The following is a 15,911-nucleotide window of genomic DNA, read 5'->3' as shown; positions in this document are numbered from 1 at the left end:
CCAGAGCCCCAGAGCAGTCCCATCTCCCGCCACCTGGGCTCACACATCTTCATTCCACCCATGCATGGTCTCCCAAGGCTCCTCTGACCGAGTGGTGGGGACAGTGGAGGAAGCCACACTGGAAGCCAAGAGACGTCCCTGAAGGAGCAGACTTGGAAGAACTGTGCTGGAGGGGAAGGCCGAACTTCGTGAGGGGGTGGGGACCCGGGACAGACAGCCCCCGTGCTAATTCTGCCTCTCCCCTGCAGATCCCCCTTACGCCGCTCCAGCCGCCATCAGAGCCACCGGCCTCTCCCTCCCTGAGCTCTGCCGAGGGACTGACCACCTCGCTGCCTCTGGGGCACTGTGCTGGGCAGAGAGAGGTAGGAGGGCTGGGCACGCTGGTCTGAGGCTTCGCTGGCTACTCAGTCGGGCATCCGTTGCTGTTTCTGAGGAGTCCCAGAGGAAGGGCCGCTTCCCGGTGCCCAGATCCTCGTCCGGGTATGAGCCCTAAGCGGTCAGCCTTGGACCGAGAGAAACAGGACCCCATTGCCGATCACCAGCCTTGCCAGCTAAGTTAGTTAGCGGTAGACTTGTGGTTAACATCTCCTGAGCGTGCACTCTCTGCTGCACACCTGGATCCCATTTATAGATTTTAAATAATTTTTGGCCTGTATGTACAATGGTCTCTATCCTCATTTATTCAAGTCTAGAACTGTTACTCATTTATTCTTTTGCTTCCCTGGTTTCCTTTATGAGGTTAAGCGTAATTACCATCCCATTGTATAGACGATGCCGTGAAGCTTAGGTGAAAAAACGCTGAAGTCCATAAACTAGGTGAGCGGTAGACCTGGGACTTGAACATACGTAGTCTGGCTCCAGAGCCCATGTCGTTAACCACTGTGCCAGTCGAGCGGGGCCCAAGGACGAGCTGGGCAGAAACAGGGAGAAGCTGGCGGTGGAGTTATCGCAGTTCCCTCCTCCCTGGGGAGCCGGTCAGCAGGACAGCTGTCTGACCTGAGAAGGCCTGGGCTTGCCGGCAGGGGCTGACTTAGCACTTGGCCACATCGCAACCCCTTCTTGAGTCTCTGTGTTCTTTCTGGAGCCTGGAAAATGCACAGGCCTCTCTCCCCTGGGGCAAACATAGATATCAGGGTTGTAGGTGGCGTCAGCCCTGCTGACCCAAATAGTAATGGGGAATGGTGGGGGCGGGGGTGCTGGGATAACCAGGAAGGGAGGTGGGGTCCCCACCCCACCCCAGGTGCACCAGGAGGAAGAGTTGGGGTAACCAGAGCTCAGTGACTTGAGGAAGCTGAGCTGTCCTGTCAGCTCAGAGAAGCTGCTCATTGCTTCTGGGGACTCGGACAAACCAGGCCGGCTCTGTTCCTAACATACTCGGTTTGGTGCAGCTCGGGTCCTGGGCCTGCACGTGGGCTCCTCCTCATGTTGTTTCTCCCTGAAGGTGTGTTGGGAGCAGCAGCTGCGGCCAGGAGGCCCGGGACCCCCGGCCGCCCCACCCCCAGCACTGGATGCCCTGTCGCCGTTCCTTCGAAAGAAAGCGCAGATCCTGGAGGTGCTGAGAGCCCTGGAAGAGACCGACCCCTTGCTTCTTTGCTCGCCTGCCACCCCTTGGCGGCCTCCAGGCGAGGGTCCCGGCTCCCCAGAGCCCATCAACGGCGAGCTGTGTGGCCCCCCTCAGCCTGAACCCTCCTCCTGGGCCCCCTATCTGCTCCTAGGCCCTGGTAGCCTGGGAGGCCTGCTACACTGGGAGCGCCTCTTGGGGGGCCCCGGGGAGGAAGAGGGTGCTGGGCGACCCTGGGGTCCTAGTAGGGGCTCCTCCCAGGCCCAAGGCACTGGCTCTGGGCCACCCTGTGCCCCAGGCAGCAGCTCCTCCTCTTCCTCTGATGAGGCAGGTGACCCCAACGAGGCGCCCAGCCCTGACACCCTGCTGGGGGCCCTGGCCCGCAAACAGCTGAACCTGGGCCAGCTCCTTGAGGACACAGAGTCTTACCTACAGGCTTTCTTGGCCGGGGCTGTGGGCCCGCTCAACGGGGACCAACCAGGTCCTGGGCAGCCATCTTCCCCAGACCAGGGGCCCCCACAGCTGTCCAAGTCCAAAGGCCTCCCCAAGGCCGCTTGGGGTGGGGGTACCCCAGAGGCCCATAGGCCGGGCTTTGGTGCTACCTCAGAGGGCCAGGGGCCCCTCCCCTTCCTCAGCATGTTCATGGGTGCGGGTGATGCCCCCCTGGGCTCGCGGCCTGGCCACCCCTACTCCTCATCTCAGGTGAAAAGCAAGCTCCAAACTGGCCCCCCTTCTCCTGGGGAAGCCCAGGGACCCCTTCTACCCTCTCCAGCCAGAGGTCTCAAGTTTCTAAAGCTGCCTCCAGCTTCGGAGAAGGTCCCCAGCCCAGGAGGCCCCCAGCTCAGCCCCCAGCTTCCCCGGAACTCCCGAATTCCCTGTCGCAACAGTGGCTCTGACGGCAGCCCATCCCCGCTGCTGGCCCGCAGGGCTCTGGGTGGAGGAGAGCTGTCCCCGGAGGGAGCACAGGGCCTGCCCACCAGCCCTTCCCCCTGCTCCGCAGCCCTGGACTCTGCTCAGCTCAGACCTCCCCAGCCAGCCTTGTCTGCCACGCTGTCCCCGGGACCCGTGGTCTCTCCCTGCTATGAGAACATCCTGGACCTCTCCCGGAGCACCTTTAGGGGGCCTTCCCCAGAGCCACCTCCATCCCCACTGCAGGTACCCACCTACCCACAATTGACTCTGGAGGTGCCACGGGCCCCTGAGGTCCTCAGAAGTCCTGGAGCTCCCCCCAGCCCTTGCCTCCCAGAATCCTGTTCCTATGGGAGTGCCCAGGAGAAGAGTTTGGACAAAGCCGGCTCGGAGTCTCCCCATCCTGGCCGCCGGACCCCCAGCAGCTCATCCAAGAAGCCCAGCCAGGGGGCAGGGCGGCGACCTGGGGATCCTGGCTACACCCCTCTGCGGGACAGACTGGCAGCCCTGGGGAAACTGAAGACTGGCCCCGAGGGGCCAGAGAAAAACGGGGTGCCAGCCAGGCCTGGTACTGAGAAGGTCCGAGGAGCAGGAAGGTCAGGGGAGAGCCCTGGAGACGTGGCGCCTCCCACCACCAGGCCTCCTGAGGGACCAGAAGCCAAGGGGGCCCTGCGGGGGGCAGTGGCCTTAGGCACAAGCAGCCTGAAGCAGCAAGAACCTGGGCTCCTAGGGGACCCCGGGGCCCGAGTCTACTCCTCCCACTCCATGGGGGCCCGGGTGGACCTGGAGCCCGTCTCACCAAGGAGCTGCCTCACCAAAGTGGAGCTGGCCAAGAGCCGGCTGGCAGGGGCCCTGTGCCCCCAGGTACCCCGCACCCCTGCCAAAGTGCCAACCTCCGCCCCCAGCCTTGGCAAGCCCAATAAGAGCCCCCATGGCAGCCCGACGAAGCTACCTTCCAAGTCACCCACCAAGGTGGTACCCCGACCTGTGGCTCCCCCGACCACCAAGGAGCCCCCTAAGCCTGACAAGGGGAAGGGCCCACCTTGGGCAGACTCTGGCGGCACTCCGGCCCAGCCTCCGTCCCCCGCCCCTTGCCCCGCTGAGCCAAGCCAAGGCCCCGAGGGGCGGGCCCCACACTCGGCCATCGAGGAGAAGGTCATGAAGGGCATTGAGGAGAACGTGCTGCGGCTCCAGGGCCAGGAGCGGGCACCAGGCGCCGAGGCCAAGCACCGCAACGCCAGCAGCATTGCCAGCTGGTTCGGCCTGAAGAAGAGCAAGCTGCCGGCGCTGAACCGCCGCGCGGAGACCGCCAAGAGCAAGGAAGGGGCCAGCGGGGGCTCCCCGCTCCGGAAGGAGGTCAAGACGGAGGCCCGGAAGCTGGAGGCCGAGAGCCTCAACATCTCCAAGCTGATGGCTAAAGCGGAAGACCTACGCCGGGCCCTGGAGGAGGAGAAGGCCTACCTGAGCAGCCGGGCCCGGCCACGGCCCGGAGGACCGGCACCAGGACCGAGTACAGGGCTGGGGCAGGTGCAGGGCCAGCTGGCTGGCATGTACCAGGGTGCGGACACCTTCATGCAGCAGCTTCTCAACAGGTGAGGGCCTGGGACCTGTCAGCAGGTGCTCAGTAGCGGGGCGGGGGGGCGCTTTTCCCTCCATGGGCCCATCTGGGGCTAGGACTGCTTTTCCTGAGAGCAGAAAGGGTTGGAGGGCAAGTAAAAGGCCACCAAAGCATCTGGGAGTCTGGCCTGGCCCAGAGCAGAGGTTGGGTCTTGAATCGGAAGCCTGGGGTTTGTGCCCCAGCTTCCCTCCTCTCTGGCCGTCTGATGTTGCCCATGCTGAGACCCAGTTTCTCGTTTAAGAAGAGTTAACAGCCCACATTTTCCTAAATTGTCTCCAGCGTCAGTCGAGGCACGGGAAGTGCTGTCTGGGTGCAGGAGTTAAGGGCCTGTGAGTTCCTAACGGTGGGCGGATATAGGTCTTTACTCTGGGGTCTGTTAGCCTACAGACTAACACAGGGAGACTCCCCTTCCCATCTGGCCCACTGCCACCTGCCACAGACTCCGCAGCGGGAGCTGAGGCTCAGAGAAGGGGCCGTCCGGGCTTGGGGTTGCTCCATCCAGGCCAGATGGGCACCAGGTGGGGCGGGGCTTGGACAGCAGATGCGCTCAGCTGGGGCCGGCGGGGTGTGCATGTGTGGACCAGGAGGTGACCAGGTTGCCATCTACTAGCCAATGGCATCAGGAGGTCTCTAGGCTTGACCCTGTGTGGCTTTTGGGGAACTTGTCCCATCTCCCCTGCCCCTGCCGTTTTTCTGAGATTTTCCGTGGAGTCTCTGCCTGTTCCCAGCATCAGGAGGAGTCAATGGCAGCAGCCGCGGGGGCTGTGTCCCCTATCCCAGGGGCAGGGGGCGGTGGGGGTTTCACTAGACCCAGCACCACTGGAGGGAGTGGGGTCAGAGTGGGCTCACCCAGACCCCCCTTCACCTTCGTCTTGACCGCTGCTGTAGGGTGGACGGCAAGGAGCTGCCGCCCAGGAGCTGGCGGGAGCCCAAACCCGAGTATGGCGATTTCCAGCCAGTGTCCTCTGACCCCAAGAACCCCTGGCCAGCCTGTGGGCCTCGAAATGGCCTGGTGGGGCCTCTTCAGGGCTGTGGAAAACCTCCTGGAAAGGTAGGTTCTTGGCAGCTAGGTACTGGGCCTGGCTCTGTGGCCCTGCCGGATCTCCTACCCCTTGGAGGGTCTCCTTCCCTGGGGCGTGGAAGCTGCTGGGTGTACTCGTGGTCTCTGGGGGCTGGTGGGCTGCAGGCGCTCAGAGCCATACTCCAGGGGTCCTATGACAGAGCTTGGGGAGGGATCTGGGTGGGGGTAGAAGGAATGGATTCTGAGGTCTTCTGTACCCCACGCAGACGAACAGCGAGCCGGGAAGGCGGGAGGAGGTGCCCTCAGAGGACAGCCTGGCTGAGCCGGTGCCCACCTCACATTTCACAGGTCAGCAGGGTCAGGGGCCAAGGATGGGACCTGCCCCGCACCCCCTGCCTACTTTACTCCTTTCCTGTCACTGAAGCAGGTGCCAGGCTCTGGGTGCCATCTTGGGGCCAAGCACCAGGTAGGCACGGGGGCTGCACGGAACTGAAGCCCTCCCTGCCCTTGGGTACCCGTCCTGCCTCCCCCACCCCCACATATCCCTCCAAGTCTAGGGGAGCTGGGGGGAGGACTGGCAGGAATGACAGCCTGTTGGGCCAGGAGGGGCCCTGCCCAGGTGGGGAGCCTGGGCTGGGGCAGGAAGCCGGAAGAAGAAGGCAGAGGGGCTGAACCTGCGGCCTCACGTCCCTGACTTACCGTCCCCTCCCCAGCCTGTGGCTCCTTGACTCGAACCCTGGACAGTGGCATTGGGACCTTTCCACCCCCAGACCATGGCAGCAATGGGACCCCCAGCAAGAATCTTCCCAAGACAAAGCCACCACGGCTGGACCCCCCACCCGGAGTGCCCCCAGCTCGGCCCCCACCCCTTACCAAAGTCCCCCGCCGCGCCCACACACTGGAGCGTGAGCTGCCAGGCATAGAGGAGCTGCTGGTGAGCGGGCGGCACCCTAGCATGCCAGCCTTCCCCGCACTGCTCGCCGCCGCTCCGGGCCACCGGAGCCATCAGACCTGCCCTGACGGTGAGTGTCTGGGCAGCAGGGTGGGTCGTCCCTGGAGCTCTACCCATCACCATCCACCTTCCCCTTGTCCCCATGCAGATCCCTGTGAAGACCCAGGCCCTCCCCCTCCTGTCCAGCTGGCTAAGAACTGGACCTTCCCCAACGCGAGGGCAGCCAGCAGCTCCACTGACCCTTTTCTATGCCCATCCCGACAATTGGAGGGGCTGCCCAGGACCCCCATGGTGAGTATGGCCAGAGGGGAAAGGGGACAGGCCTGGAGGGCAGGAGGGATGACACGGGGACACCAGTTCCTGCCACGAGGTACAGCCGTGTCTTAGAGAAGGCTGAAGGGTCTGGCCCCGTGGATGCCCCTCTGGGCAGCCCACCCACCTGCCCCTTCTCCTACCCCTCTCGGAGAAAGGGTTTCTCGCCCTCCCCAGAACCTTGGTAGGACCGTGCTCGGTGGTGCCTCTAGTTGCCTTGGTGGGCCCCATCTGCAGCACCCCATCGGGGGGCCGAGCCCAGCACCTCTCAGGCCAGGCCGGGAGGTGAAAGGAGCTTCCTCCTGAGCGTCCCTTCCTTTCCCAGGCCCTGCCCGTGGACCGGAAGCGGAGCCTGGAGCCCGGCCGCCCAGCCCCCACACCCCAGGGCCCGGCGTTTGGAGGTAGCCGCACGCCCAGCACATCGGACATGGGCGAGGAAGGGAGAGTGGCCAGTGGGGGCCCCCCAGGTCTGGAGACCTCAGAGTCTCTCAGCGACTCCCTCTACGATTCGCTGTCCTCCTGTGGGAGTCAGGGCTGAGGGGCTGCGCCGCACTACGGCCCCTCTCTGGAGTTGGAGACCACCGACTGGACCAGCTCTCCTCGTGCCCCATCCCTCGGGGCCAGTGGGGCCCTCCCTGCAGGGACCAAGGAGGCAGATGGATCAGAAGGTGAAGGGGGTCCCTGACACACCCCACTGCCCACCGCTGCTGTGGAGGAGATGACCGCTCTCAGCTCAGGGAGAGACCCCGCCCTTGGTCCCTTCTCTCACCTGGAGTCAGGCTCTTCCTCCGAGGGCCTGGGGGTTCAAGGTCGCCGCGTCCCGGCCCCCAGCTACCCCTTCGGGCTGAGCCATCTTGTGGTGCTGGGCTTCCTGCCCCCCAGCTGTGCCATCTCAGCCCAACCTGGCTGCTCCCCGCCCTGGAGCCCCGCGGGACCAGCCCAGAGTCCCCGTGCAGGTGGAGTTTGGGGGCGAAGGGTCAAGTTGCCTTCTCTCTCTGTCTGCCCTGGCCCTCCCTGCTGTCTGGATGGTGCTGCCCTCCCCTGCCCCCATGTCTTTGGGGTCCGTTTGTCTGTCTTTCTGTTGTTTTTTTATATTGAAGCGCCTGGCCCAGTCCCCACCCCCCAGCCCCGCACTGCGGTTAATTTATCTGTCGTTAAGAACTCGGCTGCTCTGCTTCCAGCCTCTGCTTCTGCCCTATTCCTAATAAAATGTGGAGGCCCCTCCCTGCCCTGGACTCCACTTTTTCTGTGGGAGGACTCCGGGGTTGACAGATGGGCGGAGGCTGCATATGGGCAGCAGAGTGAGGGACCCCGGGGACCTCCACCTTGCCTCAGGTGCCCTGGTGAGGCAGCTCCCTGCCCCCCCACCGCCGCCAGCACAGCTGGGGGCGGGGTCACCGGAGAAGGTCACCAAGGGCTGGGGGAGCAGGGCCTGCTTGGGCTGGAATGGTCCCTGGCAGGGGGATTGCCCTGGGGTAGGGCGGAAGGCTGGGCTGTCTGTGGGGAGGGTGGCGGGGGGCGTGCGCTCAAACTCCTGTACGGACTGGCAGGGATGGGGTGCGTCCAGTGAGCTGCAGGGGCTGCCGGGTAGACAGAGTTCAGTGTCTGTGGCCTCCCGTTGCCAGAAAGCAAAGCACAGCCGGGTCTCAAACTGTTGCCACCGTTTTTTGTTTTTTTTTTTTAAGATTTTATTTATGTATTTGAGAAAGAAAGCTTGAGCCGGGGAGGGACAGAGGCAGAGGGAGAAGCAGACTTCCCACTGAGCACAGAGCCCTGAGACAGCCTGGGCCGATCCCAGGACTCCAGGGTCATGACCTGAGCCAAAGGCAGACGCTTAACCCGCTTAACCAACTGAGCCACCCAGGCGCCCCCTGTTATCTGTCCTCAGACATTGGACTTTCCCCCCAGATCTTCTTGCCCCTATTTCTACCTCAGATTTCTTCTTCTTTTTTTTTTAAAGATGTTATTTATTTATTTGACAGAGAGAGAGAGCACAAGCAGGGGGAGCGGCAGACAGAGGGAGAGGGAGAAGCAGGCTCCCTGCCGAGAAAAGAGCCTGATGACGGGGGTTCGATCTCAGGACCCTGGGATCATGACCTGAGCCGAAGGCAGACACTTAACGGACGAAGTCACCCAGGCACCCCTCTACCTCAGATTGCAACCAGAAGTTCCCCTTGCTCTAAAATTCTCACTTCAGGAAGGGGAGGCCAAGCATGAGGCTGTGTGGAAGGGCCTAGGCTTCTAGGAGTTACTTTGTACTCTCCACATAGCATGAAAGGGCCACGGGGTGGCGGTGGCCTTCTAGCCCTTGGATTTCCCGTTGGGCATGGAGCTGGGCTTTACCTGAGGGTAAGCCAGGGGCAGCAAGACCATCACACGCCGGCCAGCCAAGCTGGGCCTAGGACGGCCTCCTTCCTGCACAGGTTGTCAGGTGTGGGGTGACTTGTCTAGCGTGCCCACCAGACCGAGCCTGTGCTTAGCCTCTCCCCGCGATATGTAGTCTGAAGGCCAATGGGCAGGATGCACTCGGTACCCCCGGCCTTGTGGCTGCGATTCTGGACCGTTCATCACGGGAGTGGGGGCCCTGTGCTGAACACGTGGTCTGTGTTGGCCCCATAGCTTGCAGAGCTGAGGTCAGGGGTGCCGGAGCTGGGCCCACTCACACCTCAGCGACACCACTGGCTGCCGCTCTGTGCTCTGGCCAGCCCAAGGAAGGTGAGGAGGGTGTCAGGGCCTCCCTTTATACTAGCTCCTTCCAGTGGTGTGTCCAGCCCCGGAATGCTCCAGAGAGCGGTAGGAGAACTCCCCCATTAAAATAAACACCTACTATACCCCCAGCCTCCCGATTCCTAACGCCTCCCAGAGCCTCATCTCAGAGATGAAGACATCAAGGCTTGGAAACGTTCAGTGGTTTTCTAAGGCTGAGAAGTGGTGGAGCCCGATGAGAGTGTTTTCTTTACAAGTGTGTGTAGCTTGCCTTTTTTCTGGCAGGACTTCAATCTCCTCCTCCCTTTTTGGCCTGTGGATCGCTCCTGATGGGCAGGGCTTGAGAGCACTAGACGGGACCTCAAGAGTCTTAGCCATTGAGGCTGGTTTTGTGGGAAAGTGGCATCCTTGGTTTTCCTTATCTATGGAAGGAAGATGAGAAGGTTGGGCCAGACCACCTTTGTCCTGAGCTCTCTGGTTTGTCCTCTGCCTCCTTTAATCTGGCCTCTCTCCCATTTCCCTTGGTTGATGTCCTGGAAGAAATGAACAAGACTTCGAGAAGAGTCAAGTCAGATACCTTGGTTTTCTCTGAACGTCCAAATCCCATTTTCTCACTTCCTCCTCCTACCTGCTGCTCCTGTCCCGTTGTCCCTTCTGCGTGTATGGGCTTGCATATGAAACATGCCAAGCTGCTAACCTGCCTCTTGCCGCGAGGGCTCATACAAAGTCCACATCCTTCTAACTTTTTATTTCTGGGTTCTTCCAGCGCCTTTCTCTCCTGGAACCTGATGTATAACCTCATTTCCTTGTTCGCACAGAATTGTGTGCCCACCGGATATTTGCCCGCTGTCCCTTCCGGGAAGGAGTTTGGCATGGTGGGTTTGACTCTGGACTCCGCCTCTGGCTAGCTGAGACCACATGGCCCATCCGTGTTTCTGGCCCCAGGGTCTGGCCCGTCTGCTGTCAGGGTCTGTTCCGCAGGGTGGCGAATGCAAGGTGTCGCCTTGGCCCCGGGGCAGTGTGGGCCAAGCCACATCAGCCACAGCGGGTTCCGTGGAGCCAGCCCTGCCCTACCGACGGTTCCAAGGTGGGCAGCTCTCATTCCTAAATCCCCCCGTGTCCAGCCCACGGAACTGTGTGTGCCCTCCATCGAGAATAATCCGTGGAGGGCGACACACAAGTGAATCAAAGACGCTTCTGGGGAACCAGTTTCTCCTGATGCTTCAAGGAAGGGTTTGGCTAAAAGGCTACTTGATCTTCACTATGACAGAACACTTCCTATCTCGTTGGCAACATCTGCTTGCAGGGTTAAGGTGACCTCACTCTTTTCTCCATGAACAATGGGTGATGTTTGCCTTACCATTGTGTGTGACCCCTTCTGCTGAATTTTCCAAACAGAGGAAGCCATAGCTGCCAGGCCCCCTTTCTCCCCCTTCAAATGGCATCAAGACATCAGAAGACTGACAAGGTTTCAGATTCCACATCACTGGGCACCCTGCCTTTTACAGGAAATGCCCTAAAATGTTAACAGGTTTTCTCTGGGTTGCCAAGAGTTTTTATTGCTAGATTTTCTACAAATAGTATGTTTTGTTTTCTTTATCAAACGGGTTTAAAAAAGAAACAGTCATGCTTTGCAGCAAATTCTAGATATACATACCCCTTCTTTAATCCTGTGGGAGTTAATTCAAACGTATCGTTGTTGTTTTTTTAAAGACATGTGAATGTGAATTAATACAGGTGAGCATTTCTATGATCCTGGGACAGGGATGAACTTTTAAAAATCTCTTATAATTATTAAAGACATACAAATGATAAAAGTGCATGTTTTATTTATTTATTTTTAAAGATTTTATTTATTTATTTGACAGAGAAAGAGACAGCCAGCGAGAGAGGGAACACAAGCAGGGGGAGTGGGAGAGGAAGAAGCAGGCTCCCAGCGGAGGAGCCTGATGCGGGGCTCGATCCCAGAACGCCGGGATCACGCCCTGAGCCGGAGGCAGACGCTTAATGACTGAGCCACCCAGGCGCCCCAAAAGTGCATGTTTTTTTAAAAAAAACTTTTAAAAAAGTGCATTTTTTCTTAAAAAAAAAAAGTAACTGAAATGGAATTGGATGTTACAGAAGGGAGCAGCGTCTTTTTCACACTCCAGCTCCCAGCCTCACTCCGCAGATACAACCCGAGCTGAGAGGTGACCTTTCAAATCATGTTTTACATTCACGCATGCGCACACACACACACACACACACACGCAGAGCATGTTTACGTTGACCTTTTATTAAACAATGAGATTGTTCTATAGTTACCGATCTGCTGCTTTAATCATATATCTTGGAGATTTTTCCCAAGTCCGTGAATCTCCGTTACCATACATGGTCTTCTGTTGTATGGCTGTACCGGGTTAATTTGTGTCGCCGTGACAAACAGTGTGCCGTGAACATTGCATATGTGGCTTTGGCCACGTGTGTATTTTTACAAGATAAATTTTTACCCATGCCATTGCTAGGTCAGGGGTGCTTGGGTGGCTCAGTCAGTTAAGTGTCTGCCTTCGGCTCAGGTCATGATCCTGGAGTCCAGGGATGGAGTCCCGCGTCGGGCTCCCTGCTCAGTAGGGAGTCTGCTTCTCCCTCTGCCCCCACCCTGCTCGTGCTCTCTCACACATGCGCTCGGTCGCTCTCTCTCAAATAAATAAATACAATCTTTAAAAAAAAAATGGTAGGTCATAGCATACGCTTAATTTAAATTTTTTACAGGTATGAACAATTGCATTTCAGTAACAATGTATAAGTGAGACTATCTTCTACATCATTCAGTATCATTAAACTTTTTTATTCTCGGCCAATGTGGTTAGAGTATGTGACCATGTGGAGTCTTGCGGCCCGATGTTAGGGACTTTGACTTTTACTCACTCGGAGTACAACGGGAAGCCGTTAGAGACTGGTAAAGAATACACCGGGGAGGACAAATATGGCTGCAGGCCAGTAGGGGGCCTCTTGGGTAACTCCAGTGACAGATGGGGGCGACCTGTTCCAGGGTGGGGGCACTGTAGACAAGAAAATTTGCTAATGTAATTGATGTGAAGAAAAGAAAAGAGCCAAGGGTAACTCCAAAGGTTTTGGAGCAATTGGTAGGAAGAAGTTGCCATTAACCAATAAGGGGGAGAGTAAAAGGAGCAGACCTGGGGGAGGGAAGATTAGGAGTTAAATGTTGGCCATGTTGAATTTGAGATGTCTGTTGGACAACACCCAGTGGAAAATGTAGAGTAAGCAGTTGGTTATAGAAGTCCAGGGTTGAGAAAAGCAGCCTGGGCTAGAGATATAAATTACTAAGTCATCAACATATGGATGTTATTTAAAACCAGGGGACTGGATGAGCGCAACAAGGGAGTAAGACAAGGAAAGGTCTCAGTCCTTAATCCTGGGATCCTTCCTTTCTTCAGAGGTCAGAGGAAATGAGGAGAGATCATAGAGGAGACTGAAAAAAATAGTACCAAGAGAATGTAGGGTCCTGGAATATAAATAAAGAAAACATTTCAAGAAAGATTAATCGGTGTCAAATTTTGCTGATGTGTCTGTCAAGATGAGGATTGAAAATCGTTTCTTCAATTCAGCAAATACTGAAGTCACTGGTGACCTCAGCGAGAGCATTGGTGGAAATGAAAGCTGTTTGGGTTGGTTCAAGATAAGCCAGAAAAGAAAGGATTGGGCTTTGGACGACTCTTCTAAGAAGTAGTGGAGGAGAGAGCGGGAGGGGAGAGTCGCGTCAAGAAATGTAATATTTACTATTTTTTTAAGTCTTATTTTTGAAACTCTTTCAAACTTACCTCAATGTTTCAAGTACAGCACAAAACCTTTCTTCGAACCCTCTTGAAAGCTGCCAACTTGAGGATCCATTACCCAGTACTTGACTGTAGATTTCCTACCAACAAGGGCATTCTCTTATATACCCCCATAGCATCATCGAAATCAGGAATTACTATATAATGACAATCTAATCCTCAGACCACATCAAAGTTTCACTGGTTATCCAAATAATGTCATTTATAGCCAGTTCAAAAGTCGCACATTGCTTTTAGACATTTCTTTAGTGTCCTTCAAACTGGAGCAATTCTTCAATCTGTCCTTGACTTTTTTTTTTTTTTTAAAGAAAGGGAGGTGGGAGGGGGCAGAGGGCAGAGGGCGAGAGAGAATCCCAAGCAGGCTCCACACCCACCAGGGAGCCCAACACGGGGCTCAATCTCACATCCCTGAGATCATGACCTGAGCAGAAATCAAGAGTCGGACACTTAACTGACTGAGCCACCCAGGTGTCCCCAAACTGTCCTTGACTTTTGAGACCTTGACATTTTTAAAAAAGATTTCATTTATTTATTTGAGAGAGAGCATGAGCAGGGAGAGGGGCAGAGGGAGAGGGAGGAGAAGACTCCCCGCTGAGCAGGGACCCCCCCCCCCCCAGGACCCAGGGATCATGACCTGATTCTGAAGGCAGATGCTTAACTGACTGAGCCACCCAGGTGCCCTGAGACCTTGACATTTTTTAACTTTACAGGCCATAACTTCCATTTATCTCATTACTAAGGATGTTCGTTTTCATTACTTAAGTTGGTGTTTGCCAGACTTCTCCATTATACATTTACTATTTTTCGCTTTCTAATTAATAAGAACATGTGAGGAGGTACTTTGAAACTGTGTAAATGTTTCATTTTCATCAAACTTTCTTTTTTTTTTTTTTTTTTAAAGATTTTATTTATTTATTCGACAGAGAGAGACAGCCAGCGAGAGAGGGAACACAAGCAGTGGGAGTGGGAGAGGAAGAAGCAGGCCCATAGCGGAAGAGCCTGATGTGGGACTCGATCCCGCAACGACGGGATCACGCCCTGAGCCGAAGGCAGACGCTTAACCGCTGTGCCACCCAGGCGCCCCCATTTTCATCAAACTTTCTATTTTTTCATTTGCTTATGTCAGTATGGACTTAGGACTTCCTACTTTATTCAACAGTTTGTAATCCGTCACTATCGTTATTTACTTTGGTGCTCAAATTGTTCATGATTTAGCCAGTAGGAGCCCCTTCAAGCTGGCTTCCACCTCTTTGACAAACCCCCATCATTCTTTGAGGATGTGCTTTCTGGCATAACGTGTTCAAGAGTCACCTTGGACTTCTTCAGCCCAACCCTGGAATTAGCCATTTCTCCAAAGAGCCCTGGTTTCTTTGGGTGGGGGTGATATTTAGAAACCAAGATCTGGAGGCTGGGTATGCTCACAGCTACTGGGGAGTTGTTCTCAGGGCTAAGAATCCTTGCGCCTAAGAAAGGATTTCTTAAAGATAGAAGAAATTAAGGCATTTTCTTATACTTATGGGAAAGAAAAAATAGAGAAAAATTTGATGATTCCAGGAGAGAGAAAAGGGAATTGTTGGGCTCTAAGGAGAAGTACTCTTGTGATTGCTTTCATTTTCTCAAGGAAATCATCAAGGTCATCAGCTAAGAGGAAGGATGGGAAAACGAGGTGTTGGGAGACTTGAGAGGAGAGGAGATGGTATGAGTAGTCATCCAGAAGGTCAAGAGTGAATAGGGAATGTAGTGGGGGTACCAAGTAGTATGAAGGGTCCACTTGAGGTGATTAGGAATTTAAGTGAGACTTGTTTTTTTAATAAGATTTTATTTATTTATTTTCGAGGGGGAGAGAGAGAGAACAGGGTGGGGAGTGGAGGGACAGAGGGAGAGGGAGAGGGTCCCAAGCAGACTCCATGCTGGGTGCAGAGCCCAACGTGGGCCCGATCCCACGACCCTGAGATCACAACCTACATGGAAACCAAGAGTCAGACACTCAACCAACTGTGCCACCCAGCACCCCTCAAAGTGAGACTTATTAACACGAATGTGTTGGGGTTTTTCTCCTGCCACGTTAAGCACAGAATAGACAGGATTAGCCCGGGCTGCCAACTTACCATATGACTACAACACAGGGGAGAGAGAGAGAGGCCAGGGGATTGAAGGCATATGCAAGGGAGTGATTCTATTAGTTGGCTGTGGACTTTGCATCGGTTAAAGAGGGAAGAGAGAATGAGAAAGGAGAGAGGCACGATGGAGGTACGATCAGTAGATGGCAGGCCCTGGTGGGACCAAAGGAATTTTGGAGATAGGGTATTAGAGAGAATGAGTTGGGAAGAAATGAGATGGTAATCAGAGGGTGGGATGCATGAGAGTGAGATGATAGAAGGTGCTATGGGCTAAACTGTGCCCCCCTCAAAAAAAAAAAAGATGTTGAAGTCCTAACCCCCGGTACCTCAGATGTGACCTTACTTGGAAATAGAGACTTTACAGAGGTAATCCAGTTAAAACAAAGTCGTGTGGGTGGGCCCTAACCCAATATGATTGGTGTCCTTACAAAACGCATAAAATTAGACATAAGGACAGATAGGCACATGGGCAGAGGCCACGTGAAGACCCAGACAGAGATCACGGCGATGCAACTACAGGCCAAGGAGTGCCTGTCAGCAATTGTCAGCAAACCACTAGAAGTCAGGCCGAGGGCCGAAGGGAGCAGATGCTCCCTCACCATCCTCAAGAAGGAACCAACCCCGCCGACACCCTGATCTCGGACTTCTGGCCTCCAGAACGGTGAGGCAAAAACCTGCTGTCTTTCCAGAGACCGCGGGACACTAGTACAGAGGGGCTACAGTCACCGGTGATGACAAGGACCAGGAAATGACCACAGGAGTGAGTAGTTCAGACATGGTAAAGGGCAAGGTCGTTGGAGGAGAAGAGATCATGGAACTATCTGTGTGGATGTTGAAATCTCTAAGAACTAGGACAGGATTAGCCTCGGAGGGAAT

The 15,911-nt window shown here is 55.9% G+C and overlaps 1 protein-coding gene across 6 annotated transcripts in view; it reads left to right on the top strand.

Moving 5' to 3' along the window:
• NCKAP5L (NCK associated protein 5 like) overlaps positions 1-7,602 on the top strand; it is a 30,294-nt gene extending 22,692 nt beyond the window's left edge. For 4 of the 6 annotated variants that reach the window (XM_045801102.2, XM_045801100.2, XM_045801103.2 and 1 more), the window contains exons 7-13: positions 249-362; positions 1,442-4,062; positions 4,977-5,139; positions 5,458-5,575; positions 5,823-6,131; positions 6,210-6,352; positions 6,699-7,602. In XM_045801102.2, the coding sequence (XP_045657058.2) occupies positions 249-362; positions 1,442-4,062; positions 4,977-5,139; positions 5,458-5,575; positions 5,823-6,131; positions 6,210-6,352; positions 6,699-6,911 (3,681 nt within the window). In that variant the 3' untranslated portion in view covers positions 6,912-7,602. Of the gene's footprint in view, positions 1-248; positions 363-1,441; positions 4,063-4,976; positions 5,140-5,375; positions 5,576-5,822; positions 6,132-6,209; positions 6,353-6,698 lie in introns of those variants that run through there. The other 2 variants (XM_045801104.2, XM_045801105.2) reach the window with 2 other exon arrangements.
• The last annotated feature ends 8,309 nt before the right edge of the window (positions 7,603-15,911 follow it).

This window comes from Ursus americanus, chromosome 25 (assembly GCF_024610735.1).
Source record: "Ursus americanus isolate L20-20 chromosome 25, mUrsAme1.1.p, whole genome shotgun sequence".
Classification (NCBI taxonomy): Eukaryota; Metazoa; Chordata; class Mammalia; order Carnivora; family Ursidae; genus Ursus; species Ursus americanus.
This window is presented reverse-complemented; position numbering and strand designations above follow the sequence as displayed.